Genomic DNA, 24,945 nt, shown 5'->3' with positions numbered 1-24,945 from the left:
AAACGACGTGCTTTACTTGCTCTGTAATTCAGCCTGAAACTGCCTCAGACCTAATAATAACTAAAGTAATACACAGGGCTTCGACAAAGATAAGTAAACTATATACTATGGCAGACTCCACGAATCAAACTATGGAGCTGGAGAGTTGACACGTCGATGAAGCACCATCAGCCCATTTACTGTCTGTGTAAATCGAGTGTAATGTTTCATTTTTAACACCAGATGGCGACCCCTGGAGAGGTCAGGAGCACCACCTTTTTTCTTCTTTTTTTTGTTGGTGTTGAAGCGTCAGTGTGTCAGCAGGTGAGAAACAGCGTAACTGCGGCACCGCCCACAGCCAAACGAAGATCAAAAGTCTGAGGTTGTGAGTGTCAGTCAGTGTTTCTGATCACACTGATCTGAAAGGCTTCTGGTGTCTGCAGAGAGAATGATAACTTCCGAAACATTTAATTTGGTTCTTCAGTAATTGAGGGGGAAAGTCTTTTGTCCTTTAGGGATGTATCGTCGTCTTTTCGTGGTTGCCAGTCTGCTGTCATCCTATATGGGTAAGAAAGAGAGCTGGGTTATGCTGATTTTGTTTAGAGCAACGATTTAATTCACGTTCAGTCAAAGAGAAAAGTAAATCAGAAGTGCCAAAGAACGTTAGGGATTTTCGGTTAACTGCAAAACGCCCTCGTCATGCATCGCTGTTATCAGATAAAGATCACAGGAGCCAACAGGTGTTTTTTTTCAGGATTTCTTTAAATTAACTTTTCCAAGCGGTGAACAGTGACTCCTGGCAACAGGATACTTAACAGCACACGCTCAACATGACCTTTCATTGCACGTGCCGCGGATCCAAGCAATACTGCGATTGTTTGTCTTCCACTAGTGCGAGAAAGTGTTTGTTTAAACTTCACCTGCTGCCGTTACCTCTGCAAATCATGCCAAACCAGTTAGCTGAAAAATAATAACTCGGCGTCCTTAGGTCAAGCTTCAAATCTGCAGTGATCTCAGGACGTTGTTAAGAGATTTTCAGAATAAAAGAATAGTTTCATATTATACATTCTGTAGTAGTGCTGTATAATTACTACAAACACTGTAGTCATAGTATTTTTAACCAGTGCTGAAATTATGGTTATTTAATGTAATTACTCACAAAGTTTGAAAAAACAAAACCATAATGCATTTAAAAGTAATCCCAAATCAATACGAATATAATACATCTATAAATGGATAAGAGAGGAAGAGAAAATAACAGATATGTCAATTAAATATGCCACAGTCTAGTGCAGAGGGAATTTGGGGGACTTGAAAGAGGAAAAAAAACACAAACATAATTGTGAACAGCAATGATGTGCAATCATTTAATCATAATTGTTCTTTAATTGTTAAAGATGCACACACTGCATGCCTGAATCAAAAGAAATGTACGGTTTGTTAACTGGTGCAGAACTGTGCACCATGTTCAAAGTTTCTGATGTTCAGTCTTAACCATGTCTGCATGTCTTAATGAGGAGTTGCTGCCATGTGATTTGTGTGAATAGATATTTGCACTGACATGCAGTTGAACTGGTGTACCAAATAAAGTGTGTTTCTATGCATCTTGCTTACGTAAATGTCACAATTATCTGTGTCCTGACAAAGTGTGGGACATAGATTATGTGTGAGACAGTGTGGGACATTTTCAATTATGTACAAAGTATACATCTTACAGGTTTGGGGACTTCCCCACCTTACCTCATGAACTATTCCTTTCCTCTTCTGTCAAGCAGTGGAAAAGTGTTGTTCACTGATGTGCACGTCTAATTCAGCCTGTGTTATCATCACTGGCCAATATCTTAATCACGCTGAACCAACCAGTGCAAACCTCAATCGATGGACTCGTGCCAATAGTTGTATCATTAACCAAATACTATGCATTTAAAAATAAATGCCATCAGAAATGCAGTGCATTCAGAAGTTCATGATTAATTGGATGAGAGAATATTTGAGTGACTAAGCCGTCATTGTTGCGTCACAGGAAAGTACTGCTGCAATGTTACGCAGGTGAAAAAGATAATAAGTGCAAGCAGCTGATTGTGGCATTCAAAGTCCTCAGAAACAAACGTCCTTGTCAGTCTTGCAGCTTTGTTTTCTGTTGGGCTCTTTGGGTGGCAATTTTCTTTCATTTCAAATAAGATACGATGGCCAAACCTGGATAAGAGAAAAAATAAATCAACAATGCCACCAAAACAAACAAAGAAACAACAAAAAAAAAACCAGTTTACTGTGTCAGAATTTTTTTTCTTTTAAAAAGGGGCTTTCTCTTCTGGATGTCGTACTTTTGTTACAGATGTATGCCCTTATAGCTTTAACGTGGCATTAAAAATATATGGGATAGACTTGATTGTCTCTGTAATGTAACTGTAATCCTGCTGGTCAATACTCAGAGTATTGATCAGGATTTGAAAAAGACGGGTAAACTGCAGAGTTTGCCTTGTAGCTCCGTGCTCTCTTCACCTATAACACATAGAATAACATACAGGAGTCAATCCACCTGGAGGCATTGAATACCTTCTAGTAAAGTTTTACTCACATTGTTTATTGCCTACTTCAATAACTTTAGTTTTTATCATTTTAATATGGTTGTTTATCCTTTTTGTGTTTCTTTTTTTTTTTCTTTTCTTTTTTCTAGGTGGATCCCCTGCTCAGGATCAGCCAGTGCACGTTCTTGCCTTTGCTGGTGGAGATGTTATTCTACCGTGCAGTTTCAATATCTCTGACAAGGAAGACTTTCCGACTGTTGAGTGGTCCAAGGAAGGCTTGAAGCCAGATGTTGCCTTCTTGTACCGGGATGGCTGTGAGGCCTACGAGATGAAGAATCCAGCCTTCGAGTACAGGACAAGCCTCATCATGAAAGAGCTGAAAGATGGAAACATCTCATTACGGATCTCCAATGTGCAGGTGTCTGATGCTGGAAAGTACAAATGCCTCATATTCCAGAAAAATGTCGCCAGGAAGGTTACAACAGTGGAGCTGTTTGTGGGTATGTCCACTCATGTTCATTTCCACACAAAGAGTTCACCATTGAATTGCCTAAGTGTTCTCCACCCACTTAAATGTTGGGTTCTTGTCCAATTCAGCTAAATGAATTTAACATGCGATCAGGATCTGGGTTTTACTTTAGAGTCAGAGCTCGAATGGGCACAATTTTGAATTACAGGAGGATAAACCATGCTCCACAAAGTTCATGCTAGGTTAGATGGTGATCCTTGATATAAGCTGACCCTACCCCTAACAGCACAGAGCTCCTTAACCCTTTAAAACCGGTCAGAGCGGGCACGCTCTGTTTTGCGTAACTATTTTTAAATCCCGGTAGCACTGCAACCACGTAAGCTAGCGCAATAATTTTTTTTGCATATCAAACCAGAGGAGTTGTACTTACATCTTATGCCATCAGCTTGTCCTAGGTCACGGTTTCCTTCCACTTATAGCTTTGCAAAAACTGCATAAAAAGCACTTGCAGCAACAAAAACATAATATTCCAGAAACTCGCTTTGCCGATCCGATCAGCTGTTCATAACACTTCCTACGAGCAAATTTGCACTATAATATTTATTTTCGTTTTTCCTGCAGTGTATAAAAATTGGTGTATTTCAAAAATAAAACTATGAAGACACTCAAAATAAATTTCCTGTGGTGGGAAACTATTTTGTGCAACTTTTTTGTATTTACAGTTTTGAGGGATAAGCCTCTTAAATTTCTCTAACTAGAAATATATGTTAAAAAATCAAAAACGATTTTCAATTTTTTTGTAGTTTATTGCACTTTTTTGCAATTTATGTAATTACTATGCACTTAATGCATGCATAATATTAAAATTTAGGCTGTAATGGTTGTATTGATGTATAGCAACTTGAAATGCTCCCAAAAATGGCTCCACAGCATGTAAAAATATAATATAAGCTCTGGCGGACTTGGTTCTACGGTAGGTCTTAAAGGGTTAAACGTAGACAGTATCTGTGAGCTGCTTCTTTTCTTCATCTGTATCTCATTTCATCTTCTATCTATTTGATTTTCCTTTTGAATAAACAATTGAGCTATTAATTATACCTAAAAATCTGAATCCGTTCTTCGGGTCGTATAGCAACTGAATAAAAATCAATGATACGTCCATAAATCCACACACTTGTAAAACTTCTCACATTTCAGCCTTTAGTTGTCAACAGTCTAAAACTACTTCAAAGTTAAATGAGTATCAAGCTTTATTGGTTGATAAAGTTAGCCACTATCTTGCTAGAGAAAACTTTCCTTCTGTTCAAATGTTCTGTTTATGGAGGTCAACAGAAGAAAGCATAGGAAACAGGGGAAACTGGCTTCTTTTAGACAGTGGAGCTGAACAGAAGAGTCGCACCAACCACCAATAAAAGACGAGTAGGGCATATTTTGACTGTGACATATACAAAGCTGCTCTAGTTGAGTTCAAAGATAAAAACATAGCATAATAGATCCAAAAAAGGAAACTTTAAACAGATTTTCAAATGGAAGGAACAGAACAGAGATTATTTAAACACAGAGCCACTACTTTCAGCTATATATCACACTTTAGTGGCAAGTATCCTGAGTATGGGCTGTAAATATAGTAGCAGTTATGAAAAACACTGAGAATCAATTCCACTTTGCTCTTTAAATAATACATTGTGTACATAACATTTAATCCTCATGGGTTAAAAATATGTGACTGTTTTCTGAGTCGTTTCTGAAGCTTAAAGTACAAACAACAGCTTCATCCACAGGAATGTCCTTTGAGTTCAGTGTGTGTACACATTTGACTCTTTTTTTTAATAGTTGGGTGTTTCATAACTGGTTGATCATTAGCCTCATTGCTCATGTAGCAATCGCCCACCTGTGGGCTGGACCGGAAGAACATATCCGGTGTGTCCTCATTTGGTTTCATGTCTCTCTGTTTAAATGTGATGTAGACCAAATGTGGACATTAAATCAAGCTGCCACTGCCAATAATGAAAAACAGGAAATGAGACTATTGCATTTCTTGAAATTCTTGTTTCATTCGTGTCTCCATTAAATCCCTGAAGTTGAGTCACAGTCATTAGACCTTAAACAAGCAACCATTGCATCACCAAACCTCTGCCAGGGATAGTAGATAAAATTCTGTTATTGCTACAAATTTGGATATATTTTTGTCCCTAATGAATGAAAAATATTAACACAACCATGGTGGTACCTGCATCATTTTTTGGGGGGTGGGGGGTCTGTAAAGTAAATTGTGTGTGCTAAACCTTCAAATGACACCAGCTTTATTTCATTATTTTACTGGGAATATGGCAAGTTGGCCTTGCTCAGAAGTGCATATTATACTATTAATAATATTTGACCAATGTAAGATTTAAACTCCTGTAAAAGTTGCCATGGTTAAGGATTGGTTCACATGAGATAATCTTTCTTTCATCAGAGGAACAGACTTTCAGGAACCAAAGTCTTTTTTTATAGGAGGAGACACTCATCTACTTAAACGCTCAATTTCAAGGAGCTTTAGAAAAGTTGATTACTTTATAAAAAGCACAGCTCCATATAAATATCATAGGGTCGTGACCTTACAGTTTAAATTGCTATGAGGCAACTGCTGTTGTGATTTGATACAGTCTATAAATAGCTGTGTAAAAGCAGTTTGTATTGTCTGTGTATCACTTAGTGTCTTTCATTCTTCTTCAGAAGCCAAGAGTGTTATAAAGTGTGGGTTTGACATCATAGATGTAACTTTAACATAAAAACAATAACAGGTTTATCAGAAATAAGGACAGGTGCGTCGGATGGCAGATTTAATGATCACACCTTCTGGTTTTGTTGTTTTTACAGTGGCTGTTTCTGAGCCAAGGCTTTCAGTGATTTCAGTGGAGGGTGATGCCATAACTCTGCATTGTGAAGCAAACTGCTGGCTGCCAGAGCCTCAGGTAACATTTCTGGATGACAATGGAAAGAACATCTATGGGGAAAACCCCAAAGGACAACAAGATGCCTGTGGATGTTTCACTGTGACACAAAGAGCCACTCTGCAAAGAGCTACCAGCAGGTTATACATATTTTTTTAGACATTAATAATTGGATAAGCATTTTTTAATTTTATTACAGTACTGTGCAAAAGTCTTGAATCTCTCTCTTTATATTCTGATAGGACAACAGGAAAACACAGCGTCAGAACTCATTGTTTCTCTGGCTCTAATCTCATTAGGTAACTGTCAGGAGTAGTTCTCGTGCAGTGTAACCCTATCTGCTGTGGACTCGCCTCCTGAGAGCCAGGGCCCCTATATTCACACTGTGAGATCATCAGGACACAACACAAAATAAACATCCAAAGGAGAATTTCAATGACCTTCAGGAACCCCAATGAGTATTCTTGAAGACTACCTAAAGAAATGACAAGAAACATTGCCTAAGAGAGTTCAGACTGTGTGACCATTTGTGTTTGTACTTTTCAATAAATCACTGCACTTCCCCCCATATAATTCTTTAGGTGGGGAAAAAGTGCAGTGATTTATTGCACGTAGACTGGCTCAAGACTTTTGCACAATACTGCAGATTATGTTTAACCAACTAACTGTGAAATTAGATTTTCACTTATATGATGTGAGGTATAAACTGTGTATTTGTCAAACAGTGTCACCTGCAGAGTTCATCAACCAGAGTTTAACCAGACCAGGGAAACAAAGATCCTCATACCAGGTATGCCAGATCTTCACGTGTGCATTCAAACACCCATATTCACATTTTTTTTTTTAAATGCATTTGCTATCTATTTGGGGTTTATGTGTAGGTTTTATTGGGATTTCTATAAATTACCGTGTGTGGAGTTTTATCAGATGACCACTATGTTAACCATTTGCTCTCTAGTTGCTTTCCACATGTCACTTCACACCAGGATTGACACCCTAACCCACTGTTGTCTTTATTTTAAGCTGTAAGAAATCCACACCAGACCTGGGTGTACTCTCATGCTTCGCGCATCTTTTATTATCTCTGTCACGCTTGCTGTACACGCTTGGCTGCCAGCCATATACATCAACGATGATCCCAAACATAGGACCCTACACAGATTCTAGGCTGATTGCAATGCACAGGTGCGTCTGGCTTCCCTGCAACGGCACCGCAGAACACACCTGTGATTGATAATGTAGTTCTAGCCAAAATATCTATACTTAGAGACCAATCCATCCATCTATCCATTCTCTTCCGCTTATGCATGTCTTTGGATGCTGGGAGAAAGCCGGATTACCTGGGGAGAACCCACGCAAACACAGGGAGAACATGCAAACTCCCCACAGAAAGACCCCGGCCTGATGATGAAATTGAATTCTTGCTGTGAGGCAACAGTGCTTACCACCGTGCCACTGTGCTGCTTAGAGATCATGATAACAAATTATATCTTTACTCCAATACAACCTATGTACGGCCTCTGCACCACATGCTTGCCAGTTTGCATATCGCCTCTATTCTTGACATTGTCTGGAGTCCTGTTGAGTTTGTTGGCAGTACAGTTTAGCACGTGTCACTGTCTCAATCTAGTAGCCTGATTAAGAAACCTGGCAGGGCACTGGGTGTTTATTTCCTACCAATAATGACTCATTAGACTTGAAGAAAAACTTGCAGATATGTGGTATTTTATATTAAGTATAATATGAATTATCTGTTCATATGTCAACACAATGTTATGTCATTTCAGGTGTCTGCATGAAGTCTGATCCTCACACTATCGCCATCACCATTGGAGGAACAGCACTGTTTTTCTTAGTTGCAGCTGGATTCGTTGCCCTTTCATGCATAAAATGCTTCAGATTTGGTGAGTCACAGTTCTGAATTATACAAAAAAATGCAAAGCAAGGGCCATTGATATAGACTGCCAGTGAACAGTTGAGAAACATTTTTAAATGACAGCAAAGTGGTTTTGGTGTTTTATTTTTTATTGTTGTTGTTGTTGTTTTAAGGATGAAGAAAAATGTAGTTGCTCTTTACATAGAGAACACAAAGACAGAATTGCATGTGTGTAAGGTGGAAACTCAGGGGTTTTGCGACTGACTCAATAGTATACACTGATCAGGCATAACATTAATGATAACTGACATGGCACCAGTAAGTGGGTGGGATATATTAGGGAGCCAAGTGAACATTTTGTCCTCAAACTTAATGTCAGAAGCAGGAACAACTGGTATGCATAGGCATTTGAGCAAGTTAATTTGGGCCTAAATTGTGATGGCTAGATGACGAAGTCAGAGCACCAACGAGTTCATGTTGAGCCAAGGCTCACTGATGGATGTGCGGTCCGATCCAACAGACGAGCTACTGGAGCTCAAATTAAAGAATTAATTAAAGTTAATGTTGTTTCTGATAAAAGGTGTATGAATACATACACTGGGAAACACTTGGGAAACACTTGGTACCACAATGTACTTTTGGAAAAAGGCAAGCAGCAGATCCTGTTATACTGTTCTGCTGGAAAATCATTGCTCCTGCTACCCATGTGGGTAATACTTTGATACGTACCACCTACCTAAGAATTGTTTTTGCAGACCATGTACCCCTTTCGTGGAAATGGTTCCCTGAACTTTTTAGCAACATAATACACAACGTAATAAAGCAAAAACGGATCATGAATGGTTTATGAAGCTCAATCCAATCTGTTCGTCTGTGACATGTGTTTGGACAAAGAAGTCCAGTCCATGGAGGACCAACTTCACAACTTCCACGACTTGAAAGACGTTTTTCTAACATCTTGATGTTTTGACAGTGAAAAAGGGACCAAAACAATATTCAATGGGTGATCATATTGTTTTGCCTGATCTGTGTATTTCTTGGAGTTCCTTTGTCTGTACAGTGATCATAGTTTTTGTTGTGTTTTCCTGAAGTCATAAATCAAGTGAAAGGTTGGATAATTTGAATTCTATTTGCCACAAGATGATTCAGCTTTTTATTTTTTTATTTTACACAGCTATTGTAAAGCAGCCAGTGAACAGAAAGACATCAAATCAAAGCCTCATCCACCCGACAAGAGTTAACAGCACAGACAGCTCGGTAAATGGCAGCATTGGACAGATGAAAAGACAGTCTGGGTTTCTTATTGAAGATGAGACCCAAAAACTACAGGACAGCAATGTTGTTTCCTACAACGGTGGAACAACTGTCCAATGTCATTCCACACCCACAGCAGACGTTTCAAAACCCTCCAAACTACTCTTAACTCACGACCCTGACAACAAGAGCTTGACCAGTGTGTACAATCCAAACCCATCTTCAGCTTCAACCAGCTATAAAACCCCAAAATCTGATGACTTACCCAAAAGCAGGGGTTCAAAGCTTATCATCAAAAGGCAAAACAGCTTTCCAGACCCTGGTCACATATCTCAAAGAAACCACCGTATGTACAGCAGTCCAGCTATTTTACAACTACACTTACCAACATCCAACCCTTCTTCTGCTCTCAGTAGCCACCAGATGATCAACTCCAGTGTCTCACCCCATCAAAGCACCCACCATCCTCAGCGTAGACACTCGTTAGGACTTCCACAGTTAGCTGAATTTCATAACCGTCACAGCCTCCTGAGAAATGTACCTGAAGAAGATGAACATAGAAGTTTATTAAGAAATGAAAAGTAAAGGAAATGTAAGCTGTACATTTCAAGCATAAGGCAAGACAATGCTTGCTCTGTTTAAATGACTGAAACTCCTTAACTGAGCAATAACTAGAAACTGAAATTTCAAACCAGTGATGGAAGCACGGAGTAGGGGCTTGACAGTCAGCTGCAGAGTCTCCTGTTCTTTGAATGTTTTTAATATTAAGCATGATTTCTTTCTTTTTCTTTGCATTACCAGTCAAAAAATGGGACCAGACCATGATGTATGGTGCTTGTGATACTTTTGCTTATATATAACAGGCTGTTTCTTTTTACTTTCATATTAAGAGTTGGGGCTAGTTTGTATGTTTTTGTTTGTTTGGAGAAAAAAAACAGTTCTTTGTTAACATTGTTAACACTCTGTGGGGCGATCGTGGCTCAAGAGTTGGGAGTTCGCCTTGTAATTGGAAGGTTGCCGGTTCGAGCCCCGGCTCAGACAGTCTCGGTTGTTGTGTCCTTGGGCAAGACACTTCACCCGTTGTCTACTGGTGGTGGTCAGAGGGCCCGGTGGCGCCAGTGTTCGACAGCCTCGCCTCTGTCAGTGCGCCCCAGGGTGGCTGTGGCTACAATGTAGCTGCCATCACCAGTGTGTGAATGCGTGGATGACTGGATGTGTGAAGCGCTTTGGGGTCCTTAGGGACTAGTAAACCTATACAAATGCAGGCCATTTCACCATCCCTTTGTTAACATATAGGAGTGCTTTTCCAATAGATGAAATAATTTTAGCTAATTTTTTTCTTGCACTTTAAAGCCTTTTTTTACTTGCTATTGTATTTTTTTGTATACTGTTATGTATTAATGTGCTTGAGGGAAAAAAAAATATTTCCAATTATGTTTTTGCATAAACTGTGCAAATGGAAATTGATATGTTTGTATTTTTATAGATGAAACATTGGACATTGAGCTCTGTTTCAGTGGCTCATGTAACAAAAATGTTTTGTTATCCGAAAAAAAGAAAAAGGCTCCCAAATCATTCTTGTTTGCTAATGTTTTGCACAAGGTCATTTGTGCCTTTGTTTGCTGCCCTGGTTATCCCAGTGTACTTTCTGCTGGCATGAATCAGAGCTAATTTCCCTGACTTTACTTTTTACTCAGGAAATGCTTTTATCGCTGCCCCGATTTTAAGTGTCACATGACTCCACCAGGAACACTTAACCCAGGTGTTAAGTGTTTATTTATTTCATTGTATCTTTTCATATCTATAATGTATATTGATGTAAGTCTTTGGTATTACTTTTATGTCTTCAACTGTGTCTATTATTATTATTATTATTATTATTATTATTATTAAAAAGTTGTAGTTTGTAAAGTTTGTAGGGCAAAAACATGTCTCGGTTTGTAAAGTTTGTTGAATTTGCACACACTGACGACAAAGATTAATACATTGAAAAGTACAAACACAAATGGGTACAAAGTCCGAACGCTCTTAGGCAATGTTTCTTGTAATTTCTTTAGGTAGTCTTCAAGAATATGCCTCAGGCTTCCTGAAGTGCATTCACAGTCAAAAATAACCACTTGCACCCGTTCATACATTTTCCCAATGCATTGTCATGTGACTTGTGTTATCCATGTGTATATTCAGGTTGGAACGTCCTTGTGTGCAGGGAGAAAATGTTCTCCCACACTCATAAACGGAAAGAAAGAAAGAAAAAAAGTCAAGTGGCAAGTTTAGTCCATTGTGCTACAGTGAAACTGGTAGCACAAAATGCTTTTATCACTGTATTTTATTTTATATTTTAATGACAGTTTAGGACATTAGGTAGCTATAAACACGGAGTGTACTTGAACGCACCACACACACACCGATAGTGAAACCTCATGAATGAACTCCAGGCAGTGTCTCTGTGCGTCCTGTCTACCGTACTGTCTTTAATGGGCTCGTCCTGTTTTCAGGCCGGTGTACACTTTCTATGAACTTTTACACCATTTCAGTGACTAAAGGGAAACTTCAGCCTTTTCCCCTTGGTGATGTATCAGCGCCTTTTTCTGTGTGCCAGGCTGCTGCTATTTTTTACAGGTAAGGAGGGGAATACTACTTCAGCTGCTATTATTACATTATATTACATGTGTTTATAGCTATATAAATGAGCTGCAAATTTATGTAATCCCAATAGTAATGACAAAAAAGGTTACAAATGAAGTTACACAGAAGAGCAAAGAGGCAAATGTCCATGATTTGTACGTTTAAGTAACACAAAGTTTAAGGCTAAATAACAAATAAGACAAACTTGTTTTACCAGCTTTAAATTCCATGAACATGACAGCAAGAAGATCGTTGTGTTATTGTTAAAATGATAGTCTATGGGCAGAAATCTGTGCCATCAGAAACTGAATTTGAATAAGTTAAATTTGAATTTGAATTTATGGTTTGAAAATGATCATCACTAAATTGAAATTGAATTTTATATTTTGAAAATGAATTGATTTGCTTTGAAACTGAAATGGAGTGATATAAAATTATTCTGCTCATAATGTTTATGGACAGAATTTCTAGGTGCAGCAAGTGGCAGAAGGCTTTCAACTGGGTGGTCTCAGAATCAGTCAGGGACGAGTTTCTGCCCCAATTGGAGGAGTTTAAGTCTCGGGGTCTTGTTCACATGTGACGGGAGAAGGGGAGATCAATAGGCGTATTGGTGCTGCGGCTGCCGGGATGCGGATGCTATGCCGGTCTGTTGTGGTGAAGAGAGAGCTGAGTGTAAAAGCAAACCTCCTGGGTGAGGTCTTAAAGGCATGTCCCACCAGGAGGAGGCCTCGGGGCAGAACCAGGACACGCTGGAGAGATTATCTCTCTCAGATGGCCTCGGTGTCCCAACAAAGTCCCCGATTCTAATTGGATTTTCCTAAATCTTTTTATAAGTGCAAAATGTTTACATGTGAATGCAATTACATTACAAACTGTATGTTGACAGAACCACCTTCGTGTTATTGCTATTATAACAGTAATTACAGGCTCACACAGTGATAAGAGGGAGATATGACTCACACATTCGTGCATTCACAGTGTTGGAATATGAGATAAGTTATTGCATAGTTTCCACTGATGAGTCGGATTAACTTAAGACCTGTTTTCACATTTATACTTTGTGGTAGGATGTATGCAAAAGGTTATGTCAACAATACAAATCATTGTTCTTCTGTAAGAGGTGCAAATATTTTTCCGGGAGCAGAGATTTTGCTTTATGCCTCCGGCTGTTTCATGTGATCATCACTGTAATAATGCAGCTTACAATATTGTTATATTTTAATATTTTACTACTGCGACTATTATTCCTTACTAGTGTTGTTTGAGAGTCCATGCTAGTTTGCTAACTTGGATTAAAGGGCAACAGCCAAATTTTCTGGATCTCATGGGTGGCCCAGAATATTTGGTGCGCCTATGATTTATCAAAGGAACTCCAACCAGGAAACCAGAACGTGTGCAGCACCACAATGTTTGTCCCTTGTCCAGATATTCTGAATAGTTGTATGTTTACAGGGATTCCTGCTATTGCGCCTTATCATACTGCATTATTTTTGTGGCAGTTGTTTGAGTATCTGACTCTGAGGCATAAATGTGACTGTCAAAGTATCGTTTCAGTCACAAAGGCCAAGCTGCCTTTGATTTTATGCAGTTAAAGCAAAGGCACAAGAGCAATCCAGCACTCAAAGCACCCTTAATGGAAATTTATTGGAAATTTTGCAACATCAATCAACATTAATCGGGTCACATTTAGAACTTTTTTAAAGAATGTTTATGGAAAAACCTTTAACAGAAACAACTATACAATCTAAAAAATTGGGGACTCCTGAAATGTAAGATCTTTATTTGAAAACGAATCCACTTTTTTTTTTTTTTTTTTTTTCCTGTCCCTTTTGGCTCTTTTGCCATCAGAATTATTGTCTAAAGGCAAAGAAAGATGCCCAACGGATTTACTTTACCAAATTGACCATCCCAGCCTTGCCATAATGGTCCATTTGATTCACCTTTTATTGTTTATTTTATTTTCACTTACTGAATATGGGACAGACTTGACTGGGGGAAAGAAAGAGGGAAAGAGAAACAGCTGAGAAGAGGGACGGGGGAGAAGGGCAAAAACCAAAAACCAACAGAATGAGCAGGAAAAAAAAAGAAAAAAAATGCATATATCAATCACCTGGATCACCTGCTGAGAAAGAAAGGGTGTAGTTTGTGGGTGTGATCACCCGTGTGTACACCTGTGAGCATGGACGCGCTTGTTTTTTTTTTTTTAAAGGTTCCTTCATGTAATGAAGGAACCCAGGCAAGAAGAGGAAAAAAGAAAAAAAGAAGAAAATTTAAAATGTTAAGTGTTAACATAATGCTCTGTAATTGAAGCAAACAACCCACCCACTCCAGTTATTAGCAACTGTAAGAGGCATAACACTGACTTATTATTGAGTGATTTACCTGCAGTCTGTCAGCTTATCTGTTAGTTTGTGATTCTTTTTCTGCAAGCTGCTAAACTCAAATGTCATCTGTAGAAAAACACAAAGTACACAAGCTGAATAATTAATTAGACCAAAATGTCAAACCTGTTACTGTTAGGTCAAAGTCATCTCTAAGTTATGAAATTAAAATAATTATAGAAGTTAACTGAACTGCTTCCACATCTCCTGTACAAGAACCAGAAAAAAGAGAAAAAAAAAAACAAAACAACTAATCCACTATGAGGAATCAAGTATGAGGAAGCGCTCTCTATCTGCCACGTGAGGTGGTAGAGTTTGTCTTTGGTTTTACAGTTGTTTGTAATTTCTCGATCATTATTAATTAACCATCTCTTTTATCTCATCTGGTTATGCACTGCCATTTGTGACTGATACAGTGTTGCTCAAAGAAAGTCACTCAGCCCTTCTTTATTTTATAGTTTTTACAGTCGGTGGCTGCAAATCATCTCACCTTTGTGCAGCCTGATGAGACAATCATGATGACATGATATCTGCTGCCATATCAAGGAAGGAAAAACACAAAATTGCGTAAGCAAACAACTGTTCTTGCGCAAGAAAGCAAATGCAAGCCACTGAATAATTTAAAGAGCCAAACAGCAATTGGCAAATGCAAATGCTATATCTCAATCTGGTCGCAAGTAGGAAACTGACTAGTATAAAAAACTGAAAAGTATGGCAAAAAAAAAAAAGTTCAATTCCAGTTGCACAAATAAGGTCCAAGGTCTCATTATTACAAGTAAATGCAATACCATCCTATAGGAGTCAGTGGAATAGTAGTGCTATCCAGTGCAGCTTTAAAAAGAAAAAATCATGTCTTTGTTTTATTATTTGTCTGATTGTTAACTGCATAACTGAAATAAATGAAAACAAGCCCAAGTTATAAATATAGTGACTGAAAGAATAAGAATTCTGTCAAGGTCAGCGGGGCGAGCCGTGTGGAATTAGTAAAGGACCCAAGATGCAGGCACTGCTGATGTGAGGTAGCTTTATTTGGGGCGATTGAAAATACAAAAAGGCGACGGTGGCGAAAAAACAGAACTGAGAAAACCTAAACTGGGAAGACTAAGCATAAAACAAGGCTGAAGCCAGAAACAGAGATGCAGGAAGACACAGAGAGAAAACCATAAGATGCTGTAGGGAGATAACGCAGATGAACCAGCAACTAACAGGCAGACACAAGGCTTAAATACACAGAGGGATAACGATGGACTGAGACACAGAAGGAGGGCACAGCTGGGAGTAATCTGACACGACGGGACAGGTGATAATTAAACACACTGCGATCACACACAGACCTTCAAAGTAAAACAGGAAACACACACACATGCAAAGACACAGACTTAGAGACCTGACTACACTAGAGGGGATACACAGGCAGGGATGACACAAAACAGAGGGAGCACAGAATAAACACTGGGAAACCAAAACACAAACAGTCATAATTCATAATAGTATCAAAAGTAAAAGTACAAAAACCAAAAACACTGGGTCACCGACCCAGGACTGTGACAAATTCAGGCCTTCAGAGTCAGAGTAGAACTGCTTCTCCTTCAAAGAAGCCGTTTGAAATAATTATGACTGGATGACTCCTAGGTGGGGTGTTTTGGGTGGATTCGGGTATGAGAATTCCTGAGGACACACCTGAAAATAACTGGAGTAATTACATTATTAAGTTGGTTTGGGAATGCCATGGAGAAGGAGGTCTGGGCAGGTCTGTTTAGACTGCTCGTCCCTCACCCAGAGATGAATAAGTAGTATAAAATGTAGTATTAAATGAATACATTTATTCATATATTTATGTATTTTTTTCCTAGGTGAACATGCTGCACATGGTAAACAGGGGCAGGTTCTAGCATTTGCTGGTGGAGATGTTATTCTACCATGCAACTTCAGGATCTCTGACAGCACTGACTTTCCGACTGTTGAGTGGTCCAAAGAAGGTCTGAACCCAGACGTGGTCTTCCTGTATCGGGATGGCTGTGAGACCTACGAGATAAAGAATCCAATCTTTGAGTACAGGACAAGCTTGATCATGAAAGAACTGAAAGATGGAAACATCTCATTAAGGATCTCCAATGTGAAAATGTCTGATGCAGGGAAGTACAAATGCCTCAAGCTCTGGAAGAAAGCTCCTCGGGAGGTCACAGAAGTGGAGCTTGTTGTTGGTACGTCCTCTCAAGTTCACTTAATAACCAAAGCTAGGAATGCTGCACAGGCCTTGGACCTGGTCTAGTTTATCAAATCGTAGGCTGAACGAACCAAGTAATGTGAATGACTCCTTTTATACATTTCTGTGAATTATTCAGATTCAGTGTCCAAATAGACCCAGCGATGGCATTTTGATGGATTAAGCCAAGTCACGTCTAAATGATGAAAGAGGATAACACGCTTGCTTGAGTGTAATTTTCATAGTATTCGCCTCTCAAAACAGCATCAAAAAGACTTTTTGGCTGATTGTAAGATTGTAACACATGGTTAGATAGACATTTTTGCAGTACAGCTGGCTTCTGTGAGGCAACAGTGCTAAGCAATTTTTGGCCCATAAAAATGACAAAAAAACCCCAGCTAGTTGTTAATACTTCAATAGTAATTTCATGATAGAAAACATTTTTTAGCAGCTCCATTACACTTTGTGGGTAAATCTAGAACCTGTGTTTACTCTGAGTATGAAATGAAGCTTGTGAATGGATAAGAAGTAAGTGACACTTCTAAGCTTGCGTGAAGTACTGTGTCAACAAAGGCTGAGAGTTCAGTCTGTGCACACATGTGCGTCAGAGTGTCTCAGGTTCAACTGGTTTTGTCCTCATTATGTTGTCATTATGTGCTCTCTCCAGTACTTTAAATTGTGTACAGAGTAAACTGTGTACACTATTTGTTCCCCATGTAGTTATTCTAAAAATCATATCTCTTTGAAGTTGTTTACCAAGTTTATGTGATTAATTGCTCAATTTTTCACTCTAATGAAGCTTCTAAAGAAGACTTTTTATAGTGTTTAATTTTATTAAGAAAGATTTTAATCTTTACCTATTTACCTTTTGATAACTTCGTCATCTTTAGCTACTCACAGTAAACTACATTTGGTATAGTTGGTTGCCTGAAGCTTAATTAAGACGATGGCTTGAATTATGCACATAAAAACTAGTCATGAAGCTGGTTATTCAGGATGTGATGACAGATGAAAGATTCAGTTGGCACACCTGATTAGATATTTTTGTTTACAGGTGCAGTCTCGGAGCCAAAGCTCTCAGTGGTTTCGGTTGAAAGATGTGGGGTGACTGTGCAGTGTGAGGTGAACTTCTGGCCAACAGAGCCTCAGGTAACATTTCTGGATCACCAAGGAAACGACATCCCTGCTCAAGGTTCAGAAAGAGATCGAGATGCCAGCGGACGTTTCATCATCAAACAAAGAGTTACTCTGCAGGAAGCGAACAGCAGGTTCAACTGACATCATTGCTCCGTCTTTTAAAACTCACTGATAATTTATTTTGTGTAACATAAACAAAATGTTTTCCTTATCCCTCAAAACATTTCTCAGACACATCAGAAGTTGCTCTCTCATATGCGAGAGGTTGCGATGCGGTACATCATGTATCATGAAACAGACTTGTTGTTGAGTTAAGACATCATTAGTGCAATGTGAACAGGAATAGTTTTAAATCTTATGACCTTATTTTGACTGGTCATTGGCATTTATGATTTCTTTAAAGCTAAAACTCTTGTGTATGAACGTATTTCTCTCTGTGAAGTCTTAAACGTCCAAAGCAATAGACACAAGAGATGTGAAGAAAAGAGCGAGGGCAGAGGGTGAGATGTGCATGGATGACTTGCTGCAGTCACCCTTAAAGGGAACACCCAAAAAAACAACATTTAAATTTGGTTCTATTAAATTGATCCTGTTTTCTTAAAAGATTTAACCAGTGATATACCATGTTTGGTAAGTAAATCAGACACAAGCAGCCAGTTTTTTTCCCAACTCATCATTATATTTAATTTCTTAAAAAACATCTATCCATCCTATTTATCTTCTTCTAATTATCCGGGGCCGGAAGTCTAAGCAGAGAAGCCCAGACCTGTCTCTCCCCAGCCACCTCCTCCAGTTTGCCTGGAGCAACACCAAGGCATTCCCAAGCAGCTGAGTGTTCCACTGGGAGGAGGCCCGGGTGGTTCAGGCATTTGACACTGTCAGATGCCTGAACCACCTCAACTGGCTCTTTTCGATGTGGAGGAGCAGCGGCTCTACTCTGAGCCCCTCCCGAATGGCCCGACTCTCTAAGGGAGAGGCCAGTCACTCTTCGGAGGAAGCCCAATTCTGTCGCTTTTATGTGCGATCTTGTCTTTTCAGTCACTACCCACAGCTCATGACCATAATTGAGGGTAGGGAGGTAGATTGATCGGCTAACAGAGCGCTTCACTTTGACACTCATCTCTCCCTTCATCATGATGGACCAGTTTGGCGTCTGCATCACTGCAATCACTCATGGTGCAGGAACTCGTCCCTGAGTGGGCACTCCACCCTTTTCCAGCTGACGACCATGGCCTCCGGAATGAGAATCATGTGCTGATTCTCATTTCCACCGCTTCACACTTGGCTGCGAACCGTTCCAGTGCGAGCTGGAGGCCATTACCCGATGATGCCAACAGAACCAAAACATCTGTATAAAGCAGACATGAGATTCTCTGTGAAAGCCTTCCACCACTTGGCTACGCTTAGAAATTCTGTCCATAAAAATTCTAAACAGAATCGGTGACAAAGGGCACTTATTGTTAAAAATCTTTTGAAAACAAAACACCTTTGTCCACATAAAATGTTACTAATTTACTCTAAAACTAACCAACTTGCATGTGCTTTATTTGTTCTCACAGCATCACCTGCAGGGTTCACCAGCCAGAGATCAACCAGACCAGAGAGACAAAGATCCTCATATCAGGTACACGGGGACTTGAACATCACACATGTACCTGCTGGCTAACAGAATAAGAGAAATGCAGCCTGTTGTAGGAAGTTCACTTACTTTTAAAAACTCCAATCTGCTCATGAACTGCAGATGCAAATTAGTGTTAAACTCTGGAACAGTGCATCAAATGACAACAATCATGTTTATATAATACATTGTCCCTTTTTAACTAAAACAAATAAAAAAAGAACTACCACCACACATATCCAACCTCAAATCAAATCATATGCAATTTGATTAATCTGTTCATTAAATAAACAGTTTTCTTGCATTATCTCACATCTGAGTTGTAGGAAGTTGAAGGTGATTCAATTATTTTCAGGTATAGTCTGAAAAGTCTTCCGATAATTAGCTCGGGAAACATCTTGTTGTAATAAAATAAAAACATGTGTTTTATTTTGTATACATGGAGCCATTTACGTGATTATGCAACACTTCTTAAGAAAGGAAGCTGCTTAGTTTGCCATAGTTCCTAGATATTGGAAAACCAGTTCTATGTTGCAGACATCATGTTTGTGATTTAGCAGATAATGTGATCAGATGTTAACATCATGCATGTTGTTATTTCAGCCACCTGCAGCTCTGACATTTGCACCGCTGCCTTTGCTGCTGGAGGGTTGGCTTCTGTCTTATTTTCAGCTATATTAGCTCTACTGATATATAAGGAACACAATAAATCAAGTAAGTCACTGTCTTCATTTAACAAAGATGATACAGCTAAAAAGTGAAGACATGAGCGAAGTGGTGAGCATCTAAGTGTTTTCTCTGCCTTGAAAAGGTTCACGTCTGTAGTGTCGTCCAACTGCCACAGGATAGCAGACATGCACCTCTCAAACAAGAACCACATGCTCAAAGAGACCACAGACCTCAAAGTGCTGTTGCTGAGTACTTACTCGTACTTAAAGACAGCTTGTTTCAGTAGAAAAAACAATAGCAACAGCTTTGCTTTTAGTGCTATCAAAAACTCATCAACCCACTCTTCAAAAGAAAAAAAAATACAATGTCCTGTAAGACTTGTGAAAGTCTATTAATGTCACATATTATAAAACAAAAGTTAGAAATATAGTTGCAGTGCTCTTAATGGCCAAAGGTGCACACATAGTGGCAGCTGTGGCTCAGGTGTTAGAGCGAGTCATCTGCCAATCGTAAGCCTGGTGGATTCGTCTGACTGACTACGCGCTGAGGTATCCGTGTTCAGATACCGAACCCCATTTTGACCCCAGTGCATTCATGTAAATGCTATAAAGTACTTAAGCGCTGCATGAACACATGTGATTGGGTGAAAGAGACTTAGATGTCTGCTCAACTGAGTAGAAAGGTGATATACAAGTACCAGTCCATAACATTTACTTCTCCATAATCACCAAAATATCTTTATTTAGTATCTCTACTTGTTTCATGTCTATTCAGGGACACCTCTAGAAATCTTTCATATGGGGGCCAAAAAAATATCGGGGTGGCACACCAAAGACAGAACAGTGAGGGACATCTAAAGTGACAAAAATGATATATGCAGGAATAAATAACAAGTTAATGTTTCAACTCATTGTAGGGTGTCTTGCCCTCTCTTGTGTTCACTTGTGTTCTTGGTGCTGGGGGTCACTTGGGGGGCCAGCCAATTTTGGTGGGTGCCCAGTGCCTCCCTTGGTGGTGGTCCTGTAACTGTCACCAATCGAAAAAAAGAAAGTACAACTATGGAGTGAAGTTAAGGACGGGCAACAATCTTGTGAAAAGTTGCCTATAAGTGTTTTAATGTTTTTATTACCTTCAGATTCAAATGTTTGGTGGGAAAAATCTTCATTTTGTTGCTTCACAGCTAAAGTCACTTTAAAATTATGTCTTCTTTTACAAAAATAGTTTGGGTTGCTTTTACTTTCCCTTCTTGTTAATCCGTAAATTAATGTCACATTATTAATGACACATTTTTTTTTCTGTCTACACAGCCCAAAAAAAGAAGCGTCTTCACAGGAAGTCATCAGACCAAAGAAAGAATAGCAGCACTGAAAATATGTTAAATAGTTTAACTGAGCAGCTAAAAGAAAGATTGGCTGGACTCAAGTCAGAGCTTCAGGAGAAAGAAGAGATCATTCGCCAGCTGAAAAGAAATGATCAGCCGTCTCGTGCTGTTGCTACCCAGCATGAACAACCAATTTGGGGCCTTTTCACGTCCAAACCAGACATCCCCAAAAAACCTTTCAATCATTATTCTGACCTTGACTCCAACGCTAGTTACTGTGCTGATGACTATAATCCAAAATTCACAGCTTCAACCAAAACTTACCCTCCAAAATCTGGCAGCTTACACCACAAAGGTTCACATTTAGGAGTCAAGAGGCAAAACAGCAATCCAGCACCGGGCCAACCAATCCAAAGAAAACATCGCAACAGAAGTAGTCCTGCTATTATGTCTTTAGCGTTACCTAGCTTGTCTTTAACCAGCAATGCAGAGAAAATGCTGGACCACATTAGCAGCTCAAAGAGTGAGGCTGAAGCCCTCCTAGATCAAGATGCATTCTCGCCACTGCATAGAAGTTATTCAGCAGGTTCTCATTTAGCTTGCAATAATAACCGCTTTTATGTACTGGAAGATTTAACTGAAGAGTCATGAGCTGCCAATTCACAAAAGGAGAACAAAAACTGGAAAACTTTCAGTTAACATCTACTAATGACTGCATCTTAGCCAGATGTTTTACAAGCTTGGCTTCAGAAACTAGAAGATATCAACTTTGAAATTACTTTGGCCTTATAGTTCTTCTTTTATAAGATTTTCATTTGGGTGTGCTATGGGGAAAAATCCATATAAAGCATGGCTGGCATGCTGATGGATAACACTTAGACAGACATTCATGAACCGACTGTTTTAATTCCTGTTTGCTCTTTGTATTTTTGTTTATGGATGGTTATTTTTTTTTACACCAACAGTTATTTAAAAGGTAAGAGCTGAAATGAAATGAAGTCTTGGGTTTTAAGCTAATGAGCATTAAACATAGACTATTTGAATGTATTATTAATTTGTATGTATTATATAACCAACATATTGTGTGTGTGTGTGTGTTTGTGTGTGTGTGTGTGTGTGTGTGTGTTGTTTTATTGAATCTTAGTACCTTAATTTTGATTTCTGTTTTACTGTAATGTAAATGTTGCTTTATGTTACCAAAACATTTGATGTCAAAGGTTGTATTGAGGGTTTACATTACTTAAAACTGCTTTGTAATACAAATTTAAAATGTTCTATTTGGCTTAATGTTTCAGGTTTCAAAAGCTAAATACTTAATGAAATATTTGTATGTGTTATATAAACAAAAATGATCATTTTCTCAAGCTTATGCTTTGTATGTCTTCCACACTCCAGTTCATTGTTTATTTCTTCAGACAATATTAGTCTGAAACCTGAAAGAAAATAAAGTGTGAACACTACTGAAGTACAGGAAACCTCCAAAATTCACAGGGATTACATTCATAGAGCACCTGCGAATTGTGAAAAACTGCAAAAAATTCCTATTTTTTATAGTTCAACCCTTAAATGTGTATTTGGGTGGCATCTTTGGGCTTTAATAGGGAAAAAGAACACAAAAGCATTCAGTGCAACACTTAAAATCCGGAACTGCATCTGCCAGAGATGCAACAACATGTTGTTGCAGCTGAAAAGACATATCAGAATCAGAGAAACTTCATTAATCCCAAAGGGAAATTGAGCATGTGAAAATGATCCAGAAATACCACCTTCTCTGGGCAGGTTAGACATTTCCTGAATATAAGAAGCTAATGAAGTGCGATACTCTGACTTCAAACATGAATTAACTTGATGCTATGTGAAGAAAGTTTCTGTAACTACTCAGTTACTCACTTACATGCATGCACGTGAGCACACACACAGACCTTGCACAGTTTAAGAGTTTGTTGGATTTTCTAATCTTTATATTTTGACATACCTGTTAACAGTTGAGATGATTTTTAAGTTCTACTGAGTCTTTATAGTTAAGAGCAATTTGAAAGGTAAAAAGAATAATACATTTAATATTCATCCGTTTTTCCTGATCTTATTTGGCATAAATCAATTGTTTGTTTGTTTTAATGTGAAACTGAGGAACATTTAAATGATCACCTTAAGGCAGAATAAAGAAGAAGAGCACCCTCTTGTGGCGGAACTGAAACATTCCACTGTAAATGACGCTGTCAAACTCGTGACTGATGTCATTAATCTAATCATGTTCCTGCCTGCCTTCTCCAAGCCAACCAGGCTCTACTTTGCTTGCTTTAGTTCTTAATGTTCTTCTGTCTTTCATTCTCCAATTCGTGCAATAAGCCTCCTGGACCCATCCAAGCTGCAATCTTCATCTTCACTCCCATGTAGAGTCTGGGGATCCTGTCCTAAATCATGTCACCACTGGAATTATTTCTGCTTTGATGGGTCGTTGGAGTCAAATTACCAAATAGCTTAATATAGTTCAGTATCTGAAAAAATTGTTAAGTGTTAAGTTTTTCTATTGAAGTATTATTGTGGATATATTGCTGGATTGTCTAATTAAACGTAGAAAAAAAAAGAATCACTATATTTTAAGATAATTTTTAATCAGATTTTTCAGGTAGCTGTCACACCACCTTTGATGGCACGTCTCATTCTAACCTGTTAGAATAAATGAATTCTCGTTTTGCAGTATAGTCAGGGTTACACAAAAAGTCTTCTAATAATTAATGAAAGGAAAAAAATCCAACACGGATCTGTCAGTGAAAGCGTGTCTAATACTATCATAGTTATGATAAATCTGTATTTTCTCCTTTTTGTAGCTGAGGTCTTTTAATTATTATTTGTGAACCTGCTACATTAAATATTCATAAATATTTGTGTGTGTGTGTTTTAGCTCATCTCAGGAAATACCGCTCTAAATAGAAGAGCGGAACCACCACCCACCCACTTGACTTGCAAATTCAATATTATGGACCTCCAGCCATCGTTTAAACGTCTTGGAGTTCAAGTTAGTGTTTTCATTTTTTGTTTTGTTGTTGTTGTTGTTGTATTTTACAGGGAAGTTAGAGCTGGTGTTGGCGTGTCATGTGTAAGCGAATGAGAAGTAAAAGTGTAGCAATCTTTAACACACCCACCCATAGCACACACCCAAGCCCAGGTCCAAAGTCTGAAGTTGACAATTCAGTTCTCATTCAGTGTGACTGTTTTCGCAAGTCTGATCTTAAAGAGTCGCTTGTGTCTGAGGAGAGAATGATTACTTTCGAAACATTTAACTGGTTTTATTAATAACTGTGTACTGATGATGTATCATCGTCTTCTCGTGATTGCCGGTCTGTTGTCAGCTTATATAGGTAAGAAAGAGAGCCGGGTTGCTTTAAATTAACGTTGCGCATGTCAAAGTTAAATTACAGTTATTCAAATGGAAACGTGACTTGAGAAACAAATTGACATGACATGTTTATCTTAATTGAATGTCACAGTTTTCTGAGTCCTAACAAAGTGAACATACAGTATGTTTGTGTGGGACAGTGTGGGACATCTTCATATAAAAACTATACATCTTACAGGTTTGGGGTCTTCCCCAGCTTACCTCATGAACTATACCTTTCCTTTTCTGTCAAGAAGTGGAAAAGTGTTGTTCACTGATGTGCACCCCTAGTTCAACCTGTGTTTTTTTTTTATTGGTGAACAATATCTTAATCATCCTAAACCAATCAGGAACACTGTGCAAACTTCACCACATTGACTCGTCCCAATAGTTGAACCATTAACCAAATACTATGCATTTCGTGTGAACCCCAACAGAAAAGTCAGTGCATATCAAATGTTTATGAGGAAATCGATGAGAAATGCATTAGAGTGACTAAGCCTCCAATGTACTTGCATCACAGAAAACTACAGCTGCAATTTATGCAGCTGAGAAGATCATTAGAAA

At 38.7% G+C, this 24,945-nt stretch overlaps 2 protein-coding genes across 4 annotated transcripts; both read left to right on the top strand.

Moving 5' to 3' along the window:
• The first annotated feature begins 333 nt into the window (after positions 1-333).
• On the top strand, positions 334-10,106 carry LOC120746862 (selection and upkeep of intraepithelial T-cells protein 1-like). Of its 2 annotated transcripts, XM_040052360.1 has the most exons (6): positions 335-545; positions 2,657-3,007; positions 5,839-6,052; positions 6,638-6,702; positions 7,700-7,816; positions 8,963-10,106. In XM_040052360.1, the coding sequence occupies exons 1-6, from the start codon at positions 497-499 to the stop codon at positions 9,625-9,627; spliced, it is 1,461 nt and encodes a 486-aa protein (XP_039908294.1). In that variant the 5' UTR covers positions 335-496; the 3' UTR covers positions 9,628-10,106. The 2 variants fall into 2 exon arrangements, 1 of the variants encoding a protein (XP_039908294.1); XR_005698957.1 differs by lacking the exon at positions 8,963-10,106 and having other exon boundaries at positions 334-545; positions 6,212-6,702; positions 7,700-7,758.
• A 98-nt stretch (positions 10,107-10,204) lies between these two features.
• On the top strand, positions 10,205-22,464 carry LOC120746867 (butyrophilin subfamily 3 member A2-like). 2 transcript variants are annotated; one of them, XM_040052369.1, is made up of 6 exons: positions 10,205-11,661; positions 15,902-16,252; positions 17,309-17,522; positions 18,951-19,015; positions 19,613-19,723; positions 20,986-22,464. In XM_040052369.1, exons 1-6 carry the CDS (start codon positions 11,613-11,615, stop codon positions 21,648-21,650), a joined length of 1,455 nt encoding a protein of 484 aa, XP_039908303.1. In that variant the 5' UTR covers positions 10,205-11,612; the 3' UTR covers positions 21,651-22,464. The 2 variants fall into 2 exon arrangements, with proteins under 2 accessions (XP_039908303.1, XP_039908304.1); XM_040052370.1 differs by lacking the exon at positions 10,205-11,661 and adding an exon at positions 13,859-14,615.
• Positions 22,465-24,945: the final 2,481 nt, after the last annotated feature.

Source organism: Simochromis diagramma, unplaced genomic scaffold (assembly GCF_900408965.1).
Source record: "Simochromis diagramma unplaced genomic scaffold, fSimDia1.1 OVJJ01000365.1, whole genome shotgun sequence".
In the NCBI taxonomy this organism is placed as follows: Eukaryota; Metazoa; Chordata; class Actinopteri; order Cichliformes; family Cichlidae; genus Simochromis; species Simochromis diagramma.
This window is presented reverse-complemented; position numbering and strand designations above follow the sequence as displayed.

Excerpts from the sequence above, each read along its gene's own strand:
- LOC120746862 (XM_040052360.1), top strand. The coding sequence starts at position 497 with ATGTATCGTCGTCTTTTCGTGGTTGCCAGTCTGCTGTCATCCTATATG. Across the intron at positions 3,008-5,838 it reads AACAGTGGAGCTGTTTGTGG|TGGCTGTTTCTGAGCCAAGG; the intron begins GTATGTCCACTC and ends TTGTTTTTACAG. Across the intron at positions 6,703-7,699 it reads AACAAAGATCCTCATACCAG|GTGTCTGCATGAAGTCTGAT; the intron begins GTATGCCAGATC and ends ATGTCATTTCAG.
- LOC120746867 (XM_040052369.1), top strand. The coding sequence starts at position 11,613 with ATGTATCAGCGCCTTTTTCTGTGTGCCAGGCTGCTGCTATTTTTTACA. Across the intron at positions 11,662-15,901 it reads GCTGCTGCTATTTTTTACAG|GTGAACATGCTGCACATGGT; the intron begins GTAAGGAGGGGA and ends TTTTTTTCCTAG. Across the intron at positions 17,523-18,950 it reads CTGCAGGAAGCGAACAGCAG|CATCACCTGCAGGGTTCACC; the intron begins GTTCAACTGACA and ends TTGTTCTCACAG.